The following is a 19,597-nucleotide window of genomic DNA, read 5'->3' as shown; positions in this document are numbered from 1 at the left end:
AGGCCTTGTCATCTTAGGTAACATCTCTGAGCTTGTTTCTATCAGTAGAATGGAGGCGATAATGTGTGTTTTGTAGTTTTAAAGCATATTGCTTTATTGAAATATAATTCAGTACTATAAAATTTACCCATTTAATGTATAATTCAGTGGATTTTAGTATTTTCAGAATTGTGCAATCATCACCACAATCTATTTAGAATATTTTCGTTACTTTAAAAGACATCTTGTGACTATTAGCAGTCGTTCCCCATTTCCCCTCCCCACCCCCATACCCTGCCCTAGACAACCACCAATCTGCTTTCTATACAAATGTTTCTGTTCTGGACATTGCATATAAATGGAATCTTAGAATACGTAGTCTTTTCTGAGTGGCTTCTTTGACTTGGCATGTTTTCAAGGTTCATCAGTTTTGTAGCATGTATCGGTACTTCATTCCTTTTTATTATTGAATCATGTTCCATTGTATGGATATGGCATGTATTGTTTTTTCGTTCATCATGTAACAGATCCTTGGCCTGTTTCCACTTTTTGGCTATTATGAATAATGCTGTTATGTACCTTTGTGTACAAGTTTTCGCATGGACATATGTTTTCAATTGTCTTGGGTATTTACCAAGGAGGGGAATTGCTAGGTCATATGGTAACTCTTTAGAAACGGCAAATGTTTTTGAAAGTGACTGCTCTGTTTTACATTCCTAGCAGCAATCTTTAATGGTTCCAATTTCTCCACATCTTCTCCAACATTTGTTATTGTCTGTCCTTTTTATTTTAGCCATTCTAGCAGATGTGCAGTGACATCTTATTGTGGTTTTGGTTTGCATTTCCTTGATGACTGATGCTGTTGAGCATCTTCTTATGTGCTTATTGACCATTTGTATATCTTCTTGGAAGAAATGTGTATTTAGATCTTTTTCTCATTTTAAAAATGGATTATCTTTTTATTGTAAGTGTTGTACAATAATTCCATGTATGTACATATATGTTTATATTTAAATTATCAAGATTCTTTATAAATTCTGGATGCAGTTCTCTTACCAGATACATATTTTCAAGTATTTTCCCCCATTCTTTGGACTATCTTTTCACTTTATTGTTAGCATCATATTCAGTGCAAAAGTTTTTAATTTTAATGAAGTCCAATTTATCTGTTTTTTTCTTTTGTCACTCGTGTATTTGGTGTTGAATCTAGCAAACCATTGCCTAACCCAAGGCCACGAAGATGTTCTTCTGTATTTCCTTCTAAGTGGTTTATGGTTTTAGCTCTTACATTTATGTCTGTGGTCCAATAATGTGTTGTTTTGGTGACCAGAAATAATACATGGAAAGCACCTAGCACAGTCACTGGCACTCATCAATGCATAATTAGTGGGAGTTATTCAAACCACTTTGAACCCAAAGTTCATGAATATGTACTAGAACCTATCTTTAGGTCTCTCTCACATTATTGTTCTTACTGCTCTGCAAGGAACTATAAGGAATAAACGGTATACATCATTAAAAAAAAATTTCCAGAGAGGTTTTAATAATTACATGTTATTATTAATAAGTCATTTACAGTAACAAAAATTCAGAGACATGGAAGAAAAACAGAATAACAAGTTTGAGCAGATTTAAGGTTCTCCTGTTCATTTCTATAAGTTTGTTAGCATGAAGACATGCTGTAGTATAAACAAAATTGACTCTCTGGGAAATATATTGAAATTGAAAAAATTTGGCTTATATTTTGTGATCATTTTAATTAATATCTAACATCTCTTGAGATGTCACAGAATGTTGTCTTTTTTAGTGGTTTAGTTTTATTTTTCAAAATAACATTTTGCTGGGTTTTGTAAGTATTGGATAGATTATCCACGTGTATTTCTGGAAAGTTAAGTAATATTTTAAGGAAAGGCAAGGTGAGAAGTTTATGTTGGTAAGGAGGTGAGTTTAAACATTGTTCCATTTTGCAATGGAATTTTTTTGTTTTTCTTCTGTATTTCACTTCTGTACTATGATTTGAATATGACATTGGAAAGTATTATTTTTTATATACTTTGAAATAAAATATCTGTTTCATAAGAAAAAATACTAGGAGGTAAACTACTCAATTACTTCTGAAAGTGGGCTACTGCATGAAGCAAGTCTGAATAAGAGTAGCTATTGCTATTGTAGCTAAACCAGCCATGAATGTTGGATCTGAAAGCAACTATAGATAATAGTTTACTCTGTGGAGACTATGTTTTGTGTTACAAATATACATTTTATGTTGAATAGAAAAATATACAGATTGGGGAAGAAATCACATTTTACCCTATTTAAAAAAGGACAATCCCTTTAGATCACTGAGAGGACAGTATGAAGAAGACTTACACTGCAGCTGCAGCAGTCTTTGGATAAATAGAGGATTTAATAATATTCAAATATTTGTCCCAACCTCAAAAGAAACCCTGAAATAGAACTAACTTAACAGATGATACTGCTCTCTCCATATAGGTCTGGTGGCTCTTGCCCAGGGATTTCCTTGGACATTTATTGTGTTTTGCTTACTAACTAATACAGTTATGGTAGCTATCTTTGTGGGGATTAGGCTTCAGTCCTTTATAAATAATGTCAGCATAGAATGTAAGAATGACAAACTTGAAAATAGGAAATGCGTATTTAAATCTGCGGGAAATCTTCCACATGGTTTGATGTTCTTGGACACATGAGAGCTAGGATTTTGAAAGGATTAATTAGATTAGCCTAACTTTCCTTCAAATTTCAGAATCATATCTCACAGTTGCTACACACTTTGAGTAAGCACTTAGCCAACTCCCTTTGAAATACATATTCTGTAAGAAACACATTCTTTAAAATATAATTTATATATCCTATATTTCAGCACTCATTCTACCTCTATTATATATGCTTTAATATCTTTTAAAGGCATGTTTCATTTTCTAGAGTCCTTAGCATAAATAACTATCTTGAAATCAAAAGTTGTTGATAATATTTTAGTAAAAAAGGAATGCAAAGCAAGTAAGTTTATATAGCCTTTAAAAATGTTTTCAGGGAACCGTGTGTGGATGGTGTGATGGAGAGGAAACCAGTATTTTGAGAGGTCTTTAAATGATCATGCCTCCATAAACTTGCCAGCAGCAAAAAACAAAAAACAAACAAAAAAAAAGAGGATGGAAGTAGAGGTTGGGGTGGATTCGGTCCCCTTTGGAACACAAAGGTCTTTCAGTTGTCGAGGATTGGAATGGGGGTGTTTGGGTAGTGGAAAAAAAAATGTTCTAGCATGTGGTAATGAGGTTAAAAAAAAAGAAAACAGCAATGGATGATTACTTTTCTCCGTCAAGGCTCCTTTATCCTCATAAGCTCAGACAGTGGTCAGCATGTTAGACACCCCTCCCTGTTTTATCCATCCCTTAACTATGTTCTTTGACAGGACTGGTTTATACAGCTGGGCCTTTGTTAAGCTTTGGGGGAAACAGTAGAGAACAGCAGAAAAGATGGCAGACCGAGTACCTATAAATGGTAAATGGTAAATACTGTACTGAAATGCAAGATTCCAGCTTGAAGGTTTTGCTTTTATTTTACTAAGTTTTTGTTTTACAGATTTGTAAGGTGAACACTTTTAAAATTTTTGTTTTAATTTTCGTACTAACAGATTTTGTGGTGATATAGGTAAATTGATTGTGTTAATCAGTAAAATTTCTTATCGGCTATACTCTAACAAATGATGAGAATGAACTCGGGTATATTACCATCTGAAACTAGATATTCATGTTATAGTTACAGTGTTTCAGAAAACACCTCCATTGTATGTGCCAAGGCATAGAACTGATTGAAAAGAGAAAGCATATAGGAAAAGCTATTTATTTCAAAAGGCTTATCTCTATGACATACTTTTAAAGTATGAACAAATGGGAACTTAATAGTAATATTACTGTTAGCCCTGTTTGAAATATAATGCAAATCTTGTACTGGGATCTTATTGTGTGTTTATACTTGTCATACCGTTGCTGGAGTTTGATGATTTTCTTCTCTGCAGTATATACCATAACCTTTGAATTTTTATTTTGGGGGTTAGCATTCCTAACTTGCCCACAGTGGCAGTATGAACCATGCTTTTAAGTTTTTTTTTCTTTTTTTTTTTTTTCTAAAAACAACAGGGCATGTGCTAAAACTAGAAAGATTAATGGGGAAAGAAGGTAAACAGTTAAGACATAAAATGAGTTTAGAGGTCAAGCTAGAAAAATAGGAAAGCTTATGGATTTAATTCATATTCATCCAAGCAAAGGAGCTTTGGCATGAAAGGAGCCAATGAAGAGGCTCAGCATTCTTATAACATCAACCATAGCTGCATCCCGCTGTTTTGGAGTTTGGGTTGATAGATGCTCATCGTCTTTGGCACTGCACCCTTACTTTTGGACTTTGCCTAATTAGGATGGCATATTCTTTATTTTTGCTGAGAAGTTCGGAAAATTTGTCTTTGTCTAGTATGCCTGTCTCTCACATCAGAAGCTGTTGTTTGAGGAAAGATTTGTGCACTGTATATACGTTCCTTGCTGTCTATTTTGAATATAACGTAAATATTTTCTACTTTGTACATTTTCAACAGCTGTTGTAGAAACAGGCTGTAACCAAGTCTGTATGGGGCATGGAAAGGAAGAGTGAGCCCCCTAAATTGGCCAGAATGTAGCAATATATAAACTATTCCTTGTCAGGGTTATTTGGATTCCAAAGAGGGTAGGGGGTCATAATATTTCTCTTCATTGGACTACTTAGACAGTCAGTTTTCAACAAATCTGATGCTGATGTTCAGTCCTCATTTTAGCTGTGGGCCTTTCTCATTTCTGCTGGGGGGAAGCATTCTCTAGAGAGTTTCTTTAGACGGCTTAACTTGCTTGATTTCACAATGACCTTTGAAAACAAAAGAAATTAAAACTAGACTGGTTACTTAATTATTTTTGTCATCATTATTAGATCCTAAATAAATTAAACATGCCACAGATTTTATTTCAAGACGTAGGCCATGCTAAGAATAAGTCACTTTTGATTATGGAACAGTTTGCTATTTATTTAGACTTAGCCAGTAATGTGAGATGAGAGGGAGAGAGCAAGAGTGGGGATGGGCACTTTAACAGGAAGAATCCCAGATTAAGAAGTCAGGGAAGATGCTCAAAATATGTACCTAAGGATATTATTTTGGAAAATAAAATTGTATATCCTATTTGCAGTTCTGCCATTGCAATACTGTAAAGTCCTGAAGGGGTCAAAATGACCAAGTCGTTAAAACAAGTGAAATGAATTTTTATAGAGGACTCAGTATTATAAAGCCTGAATAGATATTCTTTCCTACTCAAAAAGTTTTTTTTTTTTTCGCTTGTGCACCTCACCTGAGCAGTGTTATCCATAAATGAACATCTATCTTCTTGCATGATGAATATGGTGAATATGGTGAACTGTTTTTACACATTATTACAAACATTCTCACATATACACATTTGTGATCTATGTAGACATTAATACATCCTCATAAGGATAACATGAAAAAATTGACTAGTATTACTAAGAAATTAGTAATACTGACTGTAGTAGTAATATTCAGGAATTACGTATCATTTGGGTTTCCTTTTCATGGGTTAACAAATTGGAAGGAGTTTTTTCTACTTCTATTTTCCTTTAAAATATACAAAACTTTCAAATAGTTTTGAATTATATATTATTGAAAGTTGTTAGCATCAGATCGTGATTAAAGTGATATGGTCCAATCCTTACTACGGGGATTCCATAAAAAAAAGAAAAAAAGAATATTAATGTTCATTAACATATCATTAGATAGTAAAGTTTCTCTTCCTTCTGCTTCTCCTCCTCCTTGTCTTCTTCCTCCTCTTCCTCTAATTCCTCTTTTTGTCTCTCTCTTTCTGCACGCACGTGTGCACACATACACACGTGCACACACATGGTTGCATATATAAACAAGACACAGACACCTCCCAAACTTAGGCCTGACAGGTTTATTCAAGGATAGAACAATAGAAATGGAATTAATTCCTTTTTCACTAGCAGTTGTTCTGATAGAAGGCAGAAAAGATTGTCCCTGTAGCAAGGATTCTTCAGATAATTTTTAAAGATACCTTATTAGAGATATTGAGAATGGGTAAGCATTTCACATAGTATTTTTTGCTGTCTATTCGGCTGTCTATAACCTAAAATTTATACATATGGCAACCATATGTCTCAGAAAAATCCAAAAAGCTTCTGATTTTTAATACTGTCTTTATTTCTTTAACCCGGAAGCACAGTATTCCTCATTAATCAATTTGTTAATCAATTCTCTGAACTTTTGGGTCGGAAAAAATTGTACTTATATTAAATACTGGGGCTTTGTTTTTTAGTACTTCATATTATTAATAAAAGATTTTTACAGCCTATATCGGAAGAGATAGTTTTTACTAATCTCTAGATTCTTCCCCACAATCCTGTGTCTGTCCCAGGAATGGGGTATGTGGCTACTCTGCTTAGCTTTCAGACACACAAGGAGCCGAGCATCTGGGGAAACTCAGGAGGTGAGCACTTTCACGCTGACTCAGAGACCAGCCGTATGACTCCAGTCTGGCGCTGTCACGCCTGGTTATGGAAAGGCAAGAACAATGCCTCCCTTGAGAAGGGGGGAAAAGTCTACTGCAGTCACAATTTTGATGTAAAATTTAAATCATCCCTCCACATCCTGTGGACTTAGAGCTGTCAGAAAGGCAAAACCCATGCTCAAATGGGAAAAGCTTTTTATTTCCGTAAAAAGTATACATTCTCTAACTATAAATAAAAAGTTACAGAATCACAGATCTTAAGGCTCGATTATTCTAAGTAATTTATAGATAAATGGAACAAGAGGACTTTGACATTTTTAACCTGTAGATGGCTGAAGGTTAAACGTATTTTTCAGTTTGCGATTAATGACAAATGTGTAACAATACATGAATTAAATAATTTACAACAAAATGCTCTTATTGGACGTCGCTGTTTCCTCCCAAAGTTATGTGTTTGGTCATTTTGTCTACAACTTAAAAGAAATTTATCTTCGATACTTAAAAGTCTTAATCATTTCTATTATTTTTCTTCAAGGTGACTTGATTGAAATTTAGTATCTTTGATGATTAGAGAGATTCTGTGATCAAATGTTTTATCTCAAATAAAGGTGTTTCTGTTTTTGAGATAAGGAAATAAAATTATTACAATTTTTAATGATTCAAGGTAAAGTTCGGCAAAATTTTAAGTAGAACGTGCTTATTGCCATACTCTTTCTTGTAGATCATGAGAAAAGTATTGTAATTTTTTTCAAAACAATATAGAATTATGTTAAAACATTTACCACCTCTTTTTAATGAAAGTGAATTTGTACATAGGAGTCATAAAAGTTCCCATAAACTAGTTTTCCTTCAGTTTTGCTGTATGTATCACAATTAACTCCAATTAATCTTTTTCAAGTATTAAACATTATAAAATGATTTCAGTGGAGTTTAATTAAATATTTTTTCCTCTGTTTTATTTATCAGGATTACTGTTACTTTAGGCACATAGTAAGTATGGATTAATATCAAAATAATGTAATGAAACAGAAAGACATTTTAGCTGGCAGATATACTTGTTTAGATAAATTTCAACCCCCTAGCCCAACTATATTACTCATAATAAAACAGTCTTCTGACTGGAACGTTTTCTGGGTGTCTCCAGCCAATAAGACAAAGCCTAATTTTGGAGTAAAATTTTAGTGATTTACAGTTATTAGTGAAGCAGTAAGAAAACAAAGGAGCAAAGGAAGAGCTGAATTGTGATTTCTGAATCACTGTAGGATGGAATTTGGCTGCCATAAACTGTTTTTAAATGTTTGTCTCCCTGTTTAGAAAAGGATAGAACAGTAGAAGTGGAATTAACAGAACAAAAATGGACAGTTTATAGTTAGTTTTCCTGCTCACTTTAGGTACATTATTTCCAAAACTTTTAAAATATTCTGTGTCCAACTAGTAGTAAAGAAGCACTAATTTCTTTCAGATAATGACAAGAATCAGATTCTATTTCTGAGACTTTCCTTATTTATCTTCAACTTGCTTTTTTTCTTTTTTCATTTTATACCATTTCCTGGGAGAACTTTGTACCTTTACATTGTTTTGCGCCTCTTATCCTCCCCTCCATCTCCGACTTTGGTGGCATGGAAGAGGCTGGGAAAAACTATTTGGTAAAAGTAGTGATGCTAGCGAAGAGAACAGCAAAAAGGTGGTGAAGAAATGAAAAGTGGTGCTCTTCCTGTCAGAAAGAAGGAAAGATGTAACGAAGTACTTGATCTCAATGCAGAGAACATCTCAGAAACTAAACATGTGGCAAGCTAAACATAGGAGGCAACGTTGATGAAGATCACTTCAAAAGTTGTTGATGACCACATTTTTGATGAATATGTTTTTAAATACAGTTTGAACTTTTGTAACATGTAATAAAAGATTTTGTATAAACTCAGATTATATTTAAAAACAGAATATTAATTTATTCATAAGTAAATATAGCTCAAAAGTAGTTTTGATTTTAGATTTACATGTTATGGTAAATTTTGTTGATCTTTTGTATTTCATCTTTACTGGTGAAATACATAGTCAAGATTACAAGGACGTTTATCTTTTTTATTATTCTATGTTGTCTGTTTCTATATTTCTTTGAAATTTGTGTTTCTACTTCAATTTATATTTTATGCCAGGACCTGATGAACTTGTTCATGCCGCTAAATAACAGTATAATGAATGAGATCTTGGTATGTGGGAAGAAATGGGTAGAGAAGTATGGAGATTGGCATGTTCTATATCAGAAACTGATGGCAAAGAAGATTTAGAGAAAAGAGAAGAAAAATGGTATAGAAGTTTGAAAGACTGCGTGTTTACCATAAATAAATTTTCTATTTAAAAGACTTCTGAATATTATATATGAAAGACTTGGTTAAAAAAATTGACACAGAATGCTCAGAGTAAACTTTCAACTTAGAAAAATAAAGATGTTCAAAACATGTAAGAGGGAAAAGGAAAGTGTGAGCTATAAGATATAATAATAATTGAAATTCAGAGATAAAAGTAATGAAATTGAATTTTTTCTTATTGCAGTGATATGCTAAGTTTGTGTAATTCTGTTTATACATCAAATAAAAGTGTTTGTTGTTTCATTCATTTGAATTAGAAACCTTTCTATTCAAGCTTAACGTATGTTTTGATTTGCCATATTGGATAAGTAACATTCTATTGTGAAAGAATCTTTAATACACAGTAAAGTTTAATTCCTAATATTGATTAGTCTTTTCACAACAACCTTAATTACAAAAGGAACCAGACAAGTAAGTGTCCTGAACAAATAGTCTTGCTACTCAAAAAACTTAAGACACATAACTTCTAGGAAAGTATTATTCTCTTTGAATTGCCAATTTTTTTTTTGCTTTGCATATCCGTCTTCAGTGTTCCCTTAAGAAGATGCAATCTATTAAATATTTTTAATTAAACTAATTCTTTGAGACAGGGTCTCAACTTTATTGCCCACGTTGTCATGCAGGAGCACTGTCATAGCTCACTGCAGCCTTGCTCCCCTGGGCTCAAGCAGTCCTCCCACCTCAGCCTCCCGAGTTGCTCGGACTACAGGCATAGGCCATCATGCCCAGCTAATTTTGTGATTTTTTTGTAGAGACAGAGTCTCCCAGTTTTGCAGGCTGGTGTCGTATTCCAGAGCTCAAGGAATCTTCCAGCCTTGGTCTCCCAAAGTGCTAGAATAAAGGGGTGAGCAACCACACCGAGCCCTCTGTGTCTGACCCATTCTTCATTACCCTGTTGAATTATTGTATTTTCTGGGACGCTTTTTCTGATTAGTGAGATATCATCTACTATCTGTCTATCTATCTCCTGTAGCACTCATATTTTTAAAAAGGCATTCACCTTACAATATTCTTTCTTGATTTATTAATTATGTTGCTAATGGGCACATAGTATTTTTCACCAAATGTTTTTCCACTCATGAATGAATGTGTATAAATGGAAGAGTAGGTATATAGTTCCTATTTCCACTGAAACTCTAACTTCCTTAAAGGTAAAGCAGAAGGGTCATCATATTTAAATTGCCTGTTTTATTTATAACACAAAGGTAACTTGCTTGGCACAAAATAGGGACTCATTCCATTCATTAATTTATTAATAAAAGAAACGCATTGCCAACTATGTGCTAGGAAGTATACTGCCCTATTTTTAATTGTGTCTCATTTGGTGTAGAGGATTAGAATATTTGGGAAAACAAATGCAGAGCAATTTGGAAAGGCCTTTATCATACACGTAAAGTCACATCCTTCACATTAATTTTGCTGACATAAAGTGAAATAGTCAAAAACAGAACTGTACTTGAAAAAATTTTACATGAAAGACGTGCTACATGATAACGGGAATTGAAGAAATTAAAAAATGACATTTTTGTTTTCCAGATGCTTCTCTTGTAGTTTCAGATACTGTATATACTAATAAAAAATGTTTAATTCTTCTATGCATGCAACTGAAAAGGTTGATGATATAGTCTGAGATTGGACAGTGTTGCTTCTGCCATGGTGGTAAGAAGGGATGGCTTTGAGAAGAACTGGAATTTGAGTTTCCTCTTTCTAGATATTTATTTTTGCAATTTTTAAATATATAACTGCCATCTTTAAGATAAATTATATTATCATGCCAAAAGAACAACCAGTAGAAGGCACTGCATCCTAGGATTTTAATTGATGTATTATCTAGTCAAAGGTTAAAATATTTAAAAAAAGAAACTTTAAAAAAGAATCTACTATATAAGGAAAGCAATTCCTATTCTGAGTCTTTCGTCTTATAACGTTCCAAATGCAGAATATCTTTAACTCTGTACATGTTGTCATTTTCCAGAATAATTGTACCAAAGAACATTTCCTTAAAGTTTTTTTAAAGTTTTTAGCAGTAAGTAGGTGATACTTCAGTAATAAGTCTATTAGTAATTGACTATGTAGTGTTTATTGGTAAACTTACTTAACTCTTATAATCTTTTACTTAGACGTGTTAAATATAATATTTTTAACCAGAGCTATACTATTTTTCACAAATTTTTTAAAAACATTATTATACAGAGCTTACCAATTCCTTTATGTTGAAATTATTAAAAAGAAGGATACTGTTATTGAACTCTGTTTTCTTACTTCTGACAATACTGAGACATATTCGAAGCATACTTGTCCTGTAAGATTAAATCTTAAAGCTATACATAGGTAGGGCATAATCAGAGGGTTGCTGGTTTTAGTTAGTAGCTATTCATGTAACATGTATACTGGAAGAATATTATTTTCAGAAAGGGTCTAAGTACTGGGCAAGTAGCTGTGAACAAAAATATAGTCTGCCTACATGGATCTTATAGTGGGAGAGATTGACCGTAAACAAATAAGTATAAAATGTATTAAGTGATTATAAAGGCTGTGAACAAAATGGAGTAAGGACTAAGAATGGAATGGAGTGCAGGTTTAGGACAAATGACCAAGGAAGACCTTACTGAAGAAATAATGTTTGAGCAGAAAACTAAATGAAGAGAGGAAGAAGGCAAGTGTATGTCTAGGGTAGGAGGATTCCAGACTGATTAAAATACCAACTATGAAAAAGAAGTGCTTAAATCAATGGTATTTTTTTTTTATTGCTGCTGTATCAAATTATCACAAATGTAGTGACTTAAAAATATGAATTTATTCTTTTACAGTTTTGGAGGTCAGAAGTCCTACAATCAAGGTGTTGTCAGGGCCACATTTCTTCTAGAGGCTCTAGGAGGAGATCTGTTCCATTGCATTTGTAGCTTGTAGAGGCTGCCTACATTGCTTGGCTCATGGCCTCATCTTCCATCTTCAAAGTCAGTAGCATAGTTTCATCCAGTCTCTTCCTCTGATTCTGACTTTTCTTCTCCCTCTTATAAGGGTGTTTATGATTTCGTTGGACTTACCAACAATATTCAGAATTATGTCCCCAGTTCAGATTTCAAAATACTTAATTTAATTACACATGCAAAGTCCCTTTTGACACGTAAGGTATTAAGACCTGGACATCTTGGTTTGTGGGGCATTATTCTTTTCTTTTTTTTTTTTTTTCTTTTTAGACAGAGTCTTGCTCTGTCACCAGGCTGGAGTGCAGTGGCGCTATCTTGGCTCACTGCAACCTCGGCTTCCCAGGTTCAAGCGATTCCCCTGCCTCACTCAGCCTCCCAAGTAGCCAGAACTACAGGCATGTGTCACCACACCCGGGTGATTTTTTGTATTTTAGTAGAAACGGGGTTTCACCATGTTGGCCAGGCTGACCTCATGATCCATCTACCTCAGCCTCCCAAAGTGCTGGGATTACAGGCATGAGCCACCAAGCCTGGTCTGGGGGACATTATTCTTACTACTACCAAATTATTTGCAACATTGACTGCATATTAAAATCACTGGGGAACTTTAAAAATTTCTGATATCCAGTCACCCTCCAGAACCAATAACATCAGAATTTCTAAGGGTAAAACCCAGGGATCAGTATTTTTTAAACCTCTCCAGGTAATCCCAATGTGCAGGCAAAGGTTTAGAACCACTGCTTTATCTTTCTGTTGCAGCCTTACACCTTCTACACTACCACTAAGTTTGCCTTCCGTGTCTGAACACATTGGGGATAATCTACTTGCAGAGTGATTATAAGGCACTTGGAGAGCCTTCAGCCAATAGCAAAAGACCCCAGTAGTTTTATATTTACCGTCACATTTATCAAGAGTAGCTTAATTATGCAGAATGCTGCAAGGGGAAGTAAAGGGAAGGAGACTCTTTGTAAAAGCAAGTTACTTTTTACAAGTAAGCATGTTTCTTATTTTGTTCACGTAACTCAGCAATTCCAGGAGTGTTACAGACTACAGTTGGGATTTGATCCATATTCCTCAATCTCTTCTTTTTTTCAAGTAAGCTTGAACCCTAAGTTTATATAATACTTTCTAAAAGTATCTCTGCATCTTTGCTTTTATTATTCCTTCCCATATGAAACTCCCTCTCTATTTATCCTAAGACTTTTAATTTATCCTTTTTCCTTGAAAGCCAACTGGTTCAACAGTTCTGTGAAACATTTAGGGATGCTCTGGTCCTCAAGAAACTCTCAGATACTTAGCTGTAATGTCATTTAGCCTTTGGACTGAACTCTCTTTCATTAGTATTTATTATTTTATTTAAAATACTCTCAACCAGCTCATAAGCTTCTTTAACCAGAGGCCGAGAAATAAGTTTTTATTCCCATTAAATAAGTGTCTTGCACATGGTAGATGATCATCAAATCGTTGTTAATGTTTTGGAAGATTTTGCTTGTGCCTTAAAATTAGATGTCATTTCTTTCAAGAAAGTTTTTTGACCACAAAGTGAGCTAAGACCAGTGTTATGTCATCATAGCTCCCCAAGGCAGTGTCACATTAGATATTATTTGTCTGTCTTATGTCAGTTTCTTTGAAGTCTGAATTTTTTTCATTGGTAAATCTAGCGCCACAGAAGTGACAAAAATCATCTCTAAAGGATAAGAGCATATACCAGCCTAGATGCTCACATTGTTACAAATTGCAACACAGATATGTAGTTAGTGTAAGTCATATAGTATAAGCTATATATCTCAGAGGAACAATACATGCAAACTTGTGGTGCCTTCTTTTTTTTCTTGAGACTGGAGTTTCGCTGTTGTTGCCCAGGCTGGATCCAATGGCGTGATCTCGGCTCACTGCAACCTCCGCCTCCCAGGTTCAAGTGATTCTCCTGTCTCAGCCTCCTAAGTAGCTGGGATTACAGGCATGCGCCACCATGTCCGGCTAATTTTGTATTTTTAGTAGAGATGGAGTTTCTCCATGTTGGTCAGCCTGATCTGGAACTCCTGACCTCAGATGATCTGCCTGCATCGGCCTCCCAAAGTGCTGGGATTACATGCATGAGCCACTGCACCTGGCCTGTGGTGACTTCTTAATGAGACTTTTTTCTGCCCAAGATGAAACACTTTGATGGATAGACAAAAATTTAAGAATCTGATGTTATTGGTGATTTTGTTGTCAATGTTTTTTAGAAGTACTGTGGGTCATAGTAAACATGAATAATACAACCAAGAGATTGATATATCTATATATAATTTGTTATATAGTTTACTTTTCTGACTTAGTAGCCTATCATTGAAATATAGCCATGGTTGCTTTTATTATAATGATTTAACAAATCTTTAAGCAATCTTTTACCTGAATTAAAAATACGTTCAAGTCCAATGCATTAAGAACATTCTATAACACTCTGAAAATGGAACTGAAATAAGCTGAAATATGTGACATTCTAGGACCGGTTTGCCTTCTGGCATCATGACTATTTCATGTTCAGTGTTATAAACTTTAGCCTTTTTGCTCTCTAGAATGCTGTATATAGAGAATACTTACCCAGTTAAATAGAAAGTTAATTTAGGTTCTGAAATAACCAGAAGTTTTGATAAAACTATCAATGTCTTGTCTGTCTACCTTAACAACCTATGTCTACTTTTGGACTTTCAGTTTTCATAACTGATGTTAATAATGATATTAATAAAGTAGAAATCAACAGAAAGTTCATGGTTCTGAAGGTCATAGAATTGTATTAACTTAGGAAAGGCTAGCTGATCTTGCTTTCTGCTTTGATGACTCAGAAACTGGCTCTTGTCAACAGACTAGAGTTTTTAGACATTGAGAGACTGCATATGAGGCTGAGGCAGACACCAGAATACCAATGTATTAATTCCAGTAAGAATGATAATGCCCACTCAGACCACAAATGCTAAGGTTTGTATAACAAAGGCATAATCTCCTTATAGTCAAGCTACATGCAAAACTAAGAAATAATTAAAAGTTTCTTTATCAGTTTAATAAATCACTTCACAAAGACCTCAAACATTTTAAGCCTGTTCAGTCCACAAACTCTTTACATGAGAATCAGAAGTTTGCCTGGAGAACATGGAATCAGAACAGTGGGAATTAAATATCTCTAGTGTTCATGGGTTATGATGTTTAATAATATATCAATTTAGTGTGTGATATGGTATTGCCAATTAAACTAGAACTATTCTGGCTTTGTTAACTCTAGCTCCTCACATACTTCTCCATACTTAGAGTATATATTTGCAATAGGCCTTGTTCGTGGGATTGGAAATAGTTAAAATTACTTGAAATGTGGTATCCAAATCTACTTCTCCTTTAGACAGTGCTGACATGGTAGCTGCCCCTATTTCCTCCTCTTTATCTGTTTCTTTGGCTGATCAACACCGGTACTATTAAGATTTTGTTTTGAACACTTGCTATTATACCTGATCGGTTTAATGTTAAGTGTTGCTGGCCAGGGAGCATTTCTCTAAAGGGAAACTTTCTATTTTATGTTGATTTTATAGTGAAACCCTTTATTAGGCAATCTGTTTTCCTCATGTTTGAGTGTTTTTGTTTTTTGAGGGTGGGTGGGGCACACTGTAGTTTTAGTTTGTTAAATAAACAGGGGCTATTTATTGAGTGTGTATTCTGTGTTAAATAATACACTAGTTATTTTTCACATGGTACATAGTCCATTTTCAAAAAGCCTTATGAGTGTATGTTTTTCACCTTAAAGATAAGTAAGTTGAGATAGAGAAATTAAGTCTCAGTAAGTGACAGAATCAGTATTTTCATTCTGACTTGTCTGATTGTTAAGCCCTTATATTTTTCTACTGTCCTAATATTTTTAATAGCATATCTCCTGTACTTGAATGCATTTTTTCTTTTGAAACTTCTAACACTAAAAATAATATTATTCAGCAATGATTAGAGGCATTTGGGGGAACACATTTTAAATTTAAAAATCAGTGATCTATATGAAGGAAGTGTTGTGGTAGTTAGTAAATACTTCCCTGCCTCCCATCTCACTGGTCTAGAATAAGAATGAATGATTTTGTAAACACTCTTTGTTGAACAAAAAATAACAGCTTTTTCAAGGTCAGATTAAGTTGTAAATACTACAAGAAAGTTTTTTTAAATTAAATATTTTAACTTAACTTTATTTCTATAGAAATAATTTAATGAAAGGAAAAGGAATTTTCTATTTAAAATATTTGCCACATATTTTTAACCTCTGGTAATATTCTGAATCAGACTCAAGTACAAAGAAAATGTTTAATTCTTGTTCAATTATCTAAGCTCATTTTCATGTAGGCTTTAGCTCATCAAAACAAAATATCCTTCTTTGTGTTTTTTTTTTTTTTATTTTATTTAGGTATCCTAAGGATAAATAGGCCAGAATTATTCACATCTAAATCATTCATGGAGTTGTGAAAATAGAATTGAAATATTTGAATATTCTCACCTTTTCTTTTACTACCTTGCAACTTTGTTATTATAACTAAATGCCCAAATTGGGTAATTTGGAGAGATGAGAGAAAGAAAATTCTCAAATGTTTTAAGATTAACAGTGATTTTAAAATTTATTAAATCCTTAATAAGCTTTAAACAAATATTAAACTTTGTCAGTTGCTCTGAGTTTAGCTTATAACCAATATTTCCACATTTTACAATAATCTTACTTTCAATAAAATGCAAATTTGTTTTAATGGCAATCATTTTTATATTGAGTCTATTTTTTGATGAAAGAAATCTTAGTTATTTCTCTTCTTTAAAAATGCCAACAGTATTTGCTATTCATAGATGTTCTGTCTTCAATAAGGTCTATCAGAGTGTAAAACTAGATGGGTATTTTTCTTTCCTCTAAAATGGAATGGTCTTTCATTATGCAGTGTTCTTAGGTGAATTCTCTTGTTTAAGAAGCCAGAATACAAGAGAGTGCTATATTAGTGTATTATTCTCACAACAAACAAGCACTGTTCTGTTGCTACCTGCTTGGCCATTGTTTCTGATTGTGTGTGCTTTGCAGTGGTATTTGGATGGTTTCCTGCTCTCTGCTAGCACAAAAAGGCATTTCTGTTACAATGGCCCCTAACCACACAATGACGGCATTAAGGATTTATGTGGAGGTTTCATTATTTTCTCCTCTTTTGTTCCTTCCAGGATGTCTTCCAAGCGACCAGCCTCTCCGTATGGGGAAGCAGATGGAGAGGTAGCCATGGTGACAAGCAGACAGAAAGTGGAAGAAGAGGAGAGTGACGGGCTCCCAGCCTTTCACCTTCCCTTGCATGTGAGTTTTCCCAACAAGCCTCACTCTGAGGAATTTCAGCCAGTTTCTCTGCTGACGCAAGAGACTTGTGGCCATAGGACTCCCACTTCTCAGCACAATACAATGGTAGGTTTCTCATGGTTTATTGTGCCTACACTCACTTTTTGACCAGTCTACTCCTCTAATAGTTTGGCCTCAGTCCTTTGCTTTATAATTAACATCTACTTAATAAGCCATGCACAAGATTCACCCCTGGCATCTTAGAATTCTTTAAATTTGTTCCAGTAAGCAGCATAAGATACGCTGTTTTCTGTTTCTTTTGTATTTTTCAAGACTTCTTGCATTTGAGACACTTACAATTTAATCAGAGAGAAAAAATCATACAAAATATAAAAATAATGTTAAAGTAAGATATTTAAAATTATTCAGCCTGAAAATTTGGTGTCATCAGTTTTTTTAATAAAAGTTGTTTCTTTTTTTTCTGATAGAGTTACAATGAACACAGTTTGAACATTTCCACCATGATAAATCAGTGTTTTAATATTTGTTGCTTTGCCAAGATTGGATTCTATAATATTCCTTAACAGTACTTGGAATTTCATAGAAGAATATATTTCATAGAGAGTATAGTTTTCTAATATGACTACACTAATTTCTAACTCAGGCCTATTCACACTGTTGTTTTGTTAATTCACTAATTTTTTTTTTTTTTTTTTTTTTGCATCCTATTCTGGAATATGCAACTCTGGGTAAATCCTCTGATCTCTTATCCTGGGGTCTGGATCACTGTAGAAAATTAGGAAACCAGGACTTTGTGGATGAGAGGAAAGAAGCTAGCATAGCATCTCTGGCTGCAGCTTAAACAGCACACACAAACACAAATAAGTCATTGTGGTCCTTCTTAGCAACTTAAATACATAGAATCATAATGTTAAGGAGGTGGCAGGGCCCTTACCTACCGTTAGAGGCATCCTCACCTTTTCAACATGGCTTCTTGGGTGGATGTCACATTTTTGTGACCACTCCACCTTTTCTACTTTACGGATGTTAGTGTTGTTAATTTGAACCTGAATTACACCAACAAAAATATATTTTATCTTACATTCTTATACCTTTAAAGACAGCTCTGATTCTGCTAAATCTTTATTTTTCCTCCAGGAAATTATTGCCTGTCATAAATATACTTAGAACTGAAATATGTCCACTTGTTCGTGATTTTGAATTATTGCATGTGGAATTAAATCAAGAAGAAGGATCAGATATCTTCTGAGAGCTGTGTAATAGATCAATACTTTGATTTTCATATTAGATTTAAATATTCCCATTCAACATTTCAGTCTCATAGGTCAAGATTTCTTTGGGCATTTGACAATGCCATGATTTTTCCACCAAATATAAAGTTTTAGGCTGGGCCTGGTGGCTGACACCTGTAATCCCAGCACTTTGGGAGGCCAAGGCGAGTAGGTCACTTGAAGTCAGGAGTTCAAAACTAGTTGGCCAAAATAGTGAAACCCCATCTCTACTAAAAGACAAGGATTAGCTGGGCATGGTGACACGTGCCTGTAATCCCAGCTACGCAGGAAGTTGAGGCAGGAGAATCGCTTGAACCCAGGAGGCGGAGGCTGCAGTAAGCAGAGATCGCACCGCTACACTCGAGCCTGGTGACAGAGCGAGACTCCATCTCAATAATAATAATAGTAATGTTTTAGCTAACTCATATGTCAGACATATAGAAGTGGTGTTTTTAGCATTTCTTGATGGTGTAATAACTCATTTAACTTTCACAGTAATTGAGTGAGATATTATTATTAATTCTGTTTTACAGATAAGAAAACTGAGGCAAAGAGAGGTTAAATAACTTGTTCAGATCAGCTAATTCATGGAAGGACCAGGGTTTAACCAAGCAGTCTGTCTTTGGAGTCCATGCTTACAAACATTATGCATGCTGCTTCTTCACAAGAGCACAGGCATATTTTATATTCTGATTATCTATTTCTTTGCAAGTTAAATCTTACTGCGCTTCATTCCTCCCTCTCCTTTTTACTATGAACTTACATAAGTTATGTACAATGACCAAACTTTTTATCTTCCTCTTATAAAGATTAAACTAGGGAAAGGGGAAAATGGGTAGTACACAGGTCAGTAGGGTAAGGAAGTCAGACATTCCATTTGGCATGACATCACTCCTTGTGCCTTTTTCACGTTTAATGCTTTCATCACTGTCCTCTTTCAGAAAATATCTAATTGGGAATAGTGTGATAGTACCATAAACACAAATATATACATTTGAAGAGATGAATATAGATAATTATGACTAGAAGAATACCAAAAAGATAAAGGGAAGATGATTTTAAGTATACTCAAGGATGGGTATGAGGAAAGTATATTAAATTGATGCATAATGTAGTTTCATGAGGGGATGCTGTGATGCAG

At 34.2% G+C, this 19,597-nt stretch overlaps 1 protein-coding gene across 1 annotated transcript in view; it reads left to right on the top strand.

The window, feature by feature from the left end:
* SOX5 (SRY-box transcription factor 5) overlaps nt 1-19,597 on the top strand; it is a 694,017-nt gene that overhangs the window by 309,746 nt on the left and 364,674 nt on the right. The window contains exon 2 of the mRNA XM_030939629.1: nt 17,059-17,290. Within this exon, the coding sequence (XP_030795489.1) occupies nt 17,060-17,290 (231 nt within the window). The 5' untranslated portion in view covers nt 17,059. The remainder of the gene's footprint in view (nt 1-17,058; nt 17,291-19,597) is intronic.

Source organism: Rhinopithecus roxellana, chromosome 10 (assembly GCF_007565055.1).
Source record: "Rhinopithecus roxellana isolate Shanxi Qingling chromosome 10, ASM756505v1, whole genome shotgun sequence".
Lineage (NCBI taxonomy): Eukaryota > Metazoa > Chordata > Mammalia > Primates > Cercopithecidae > Rhinopithecus > Rhinopithecus roxellana.
This window is presented reverse-complemented; position numbering and strand designations above follow the sequence as displayed.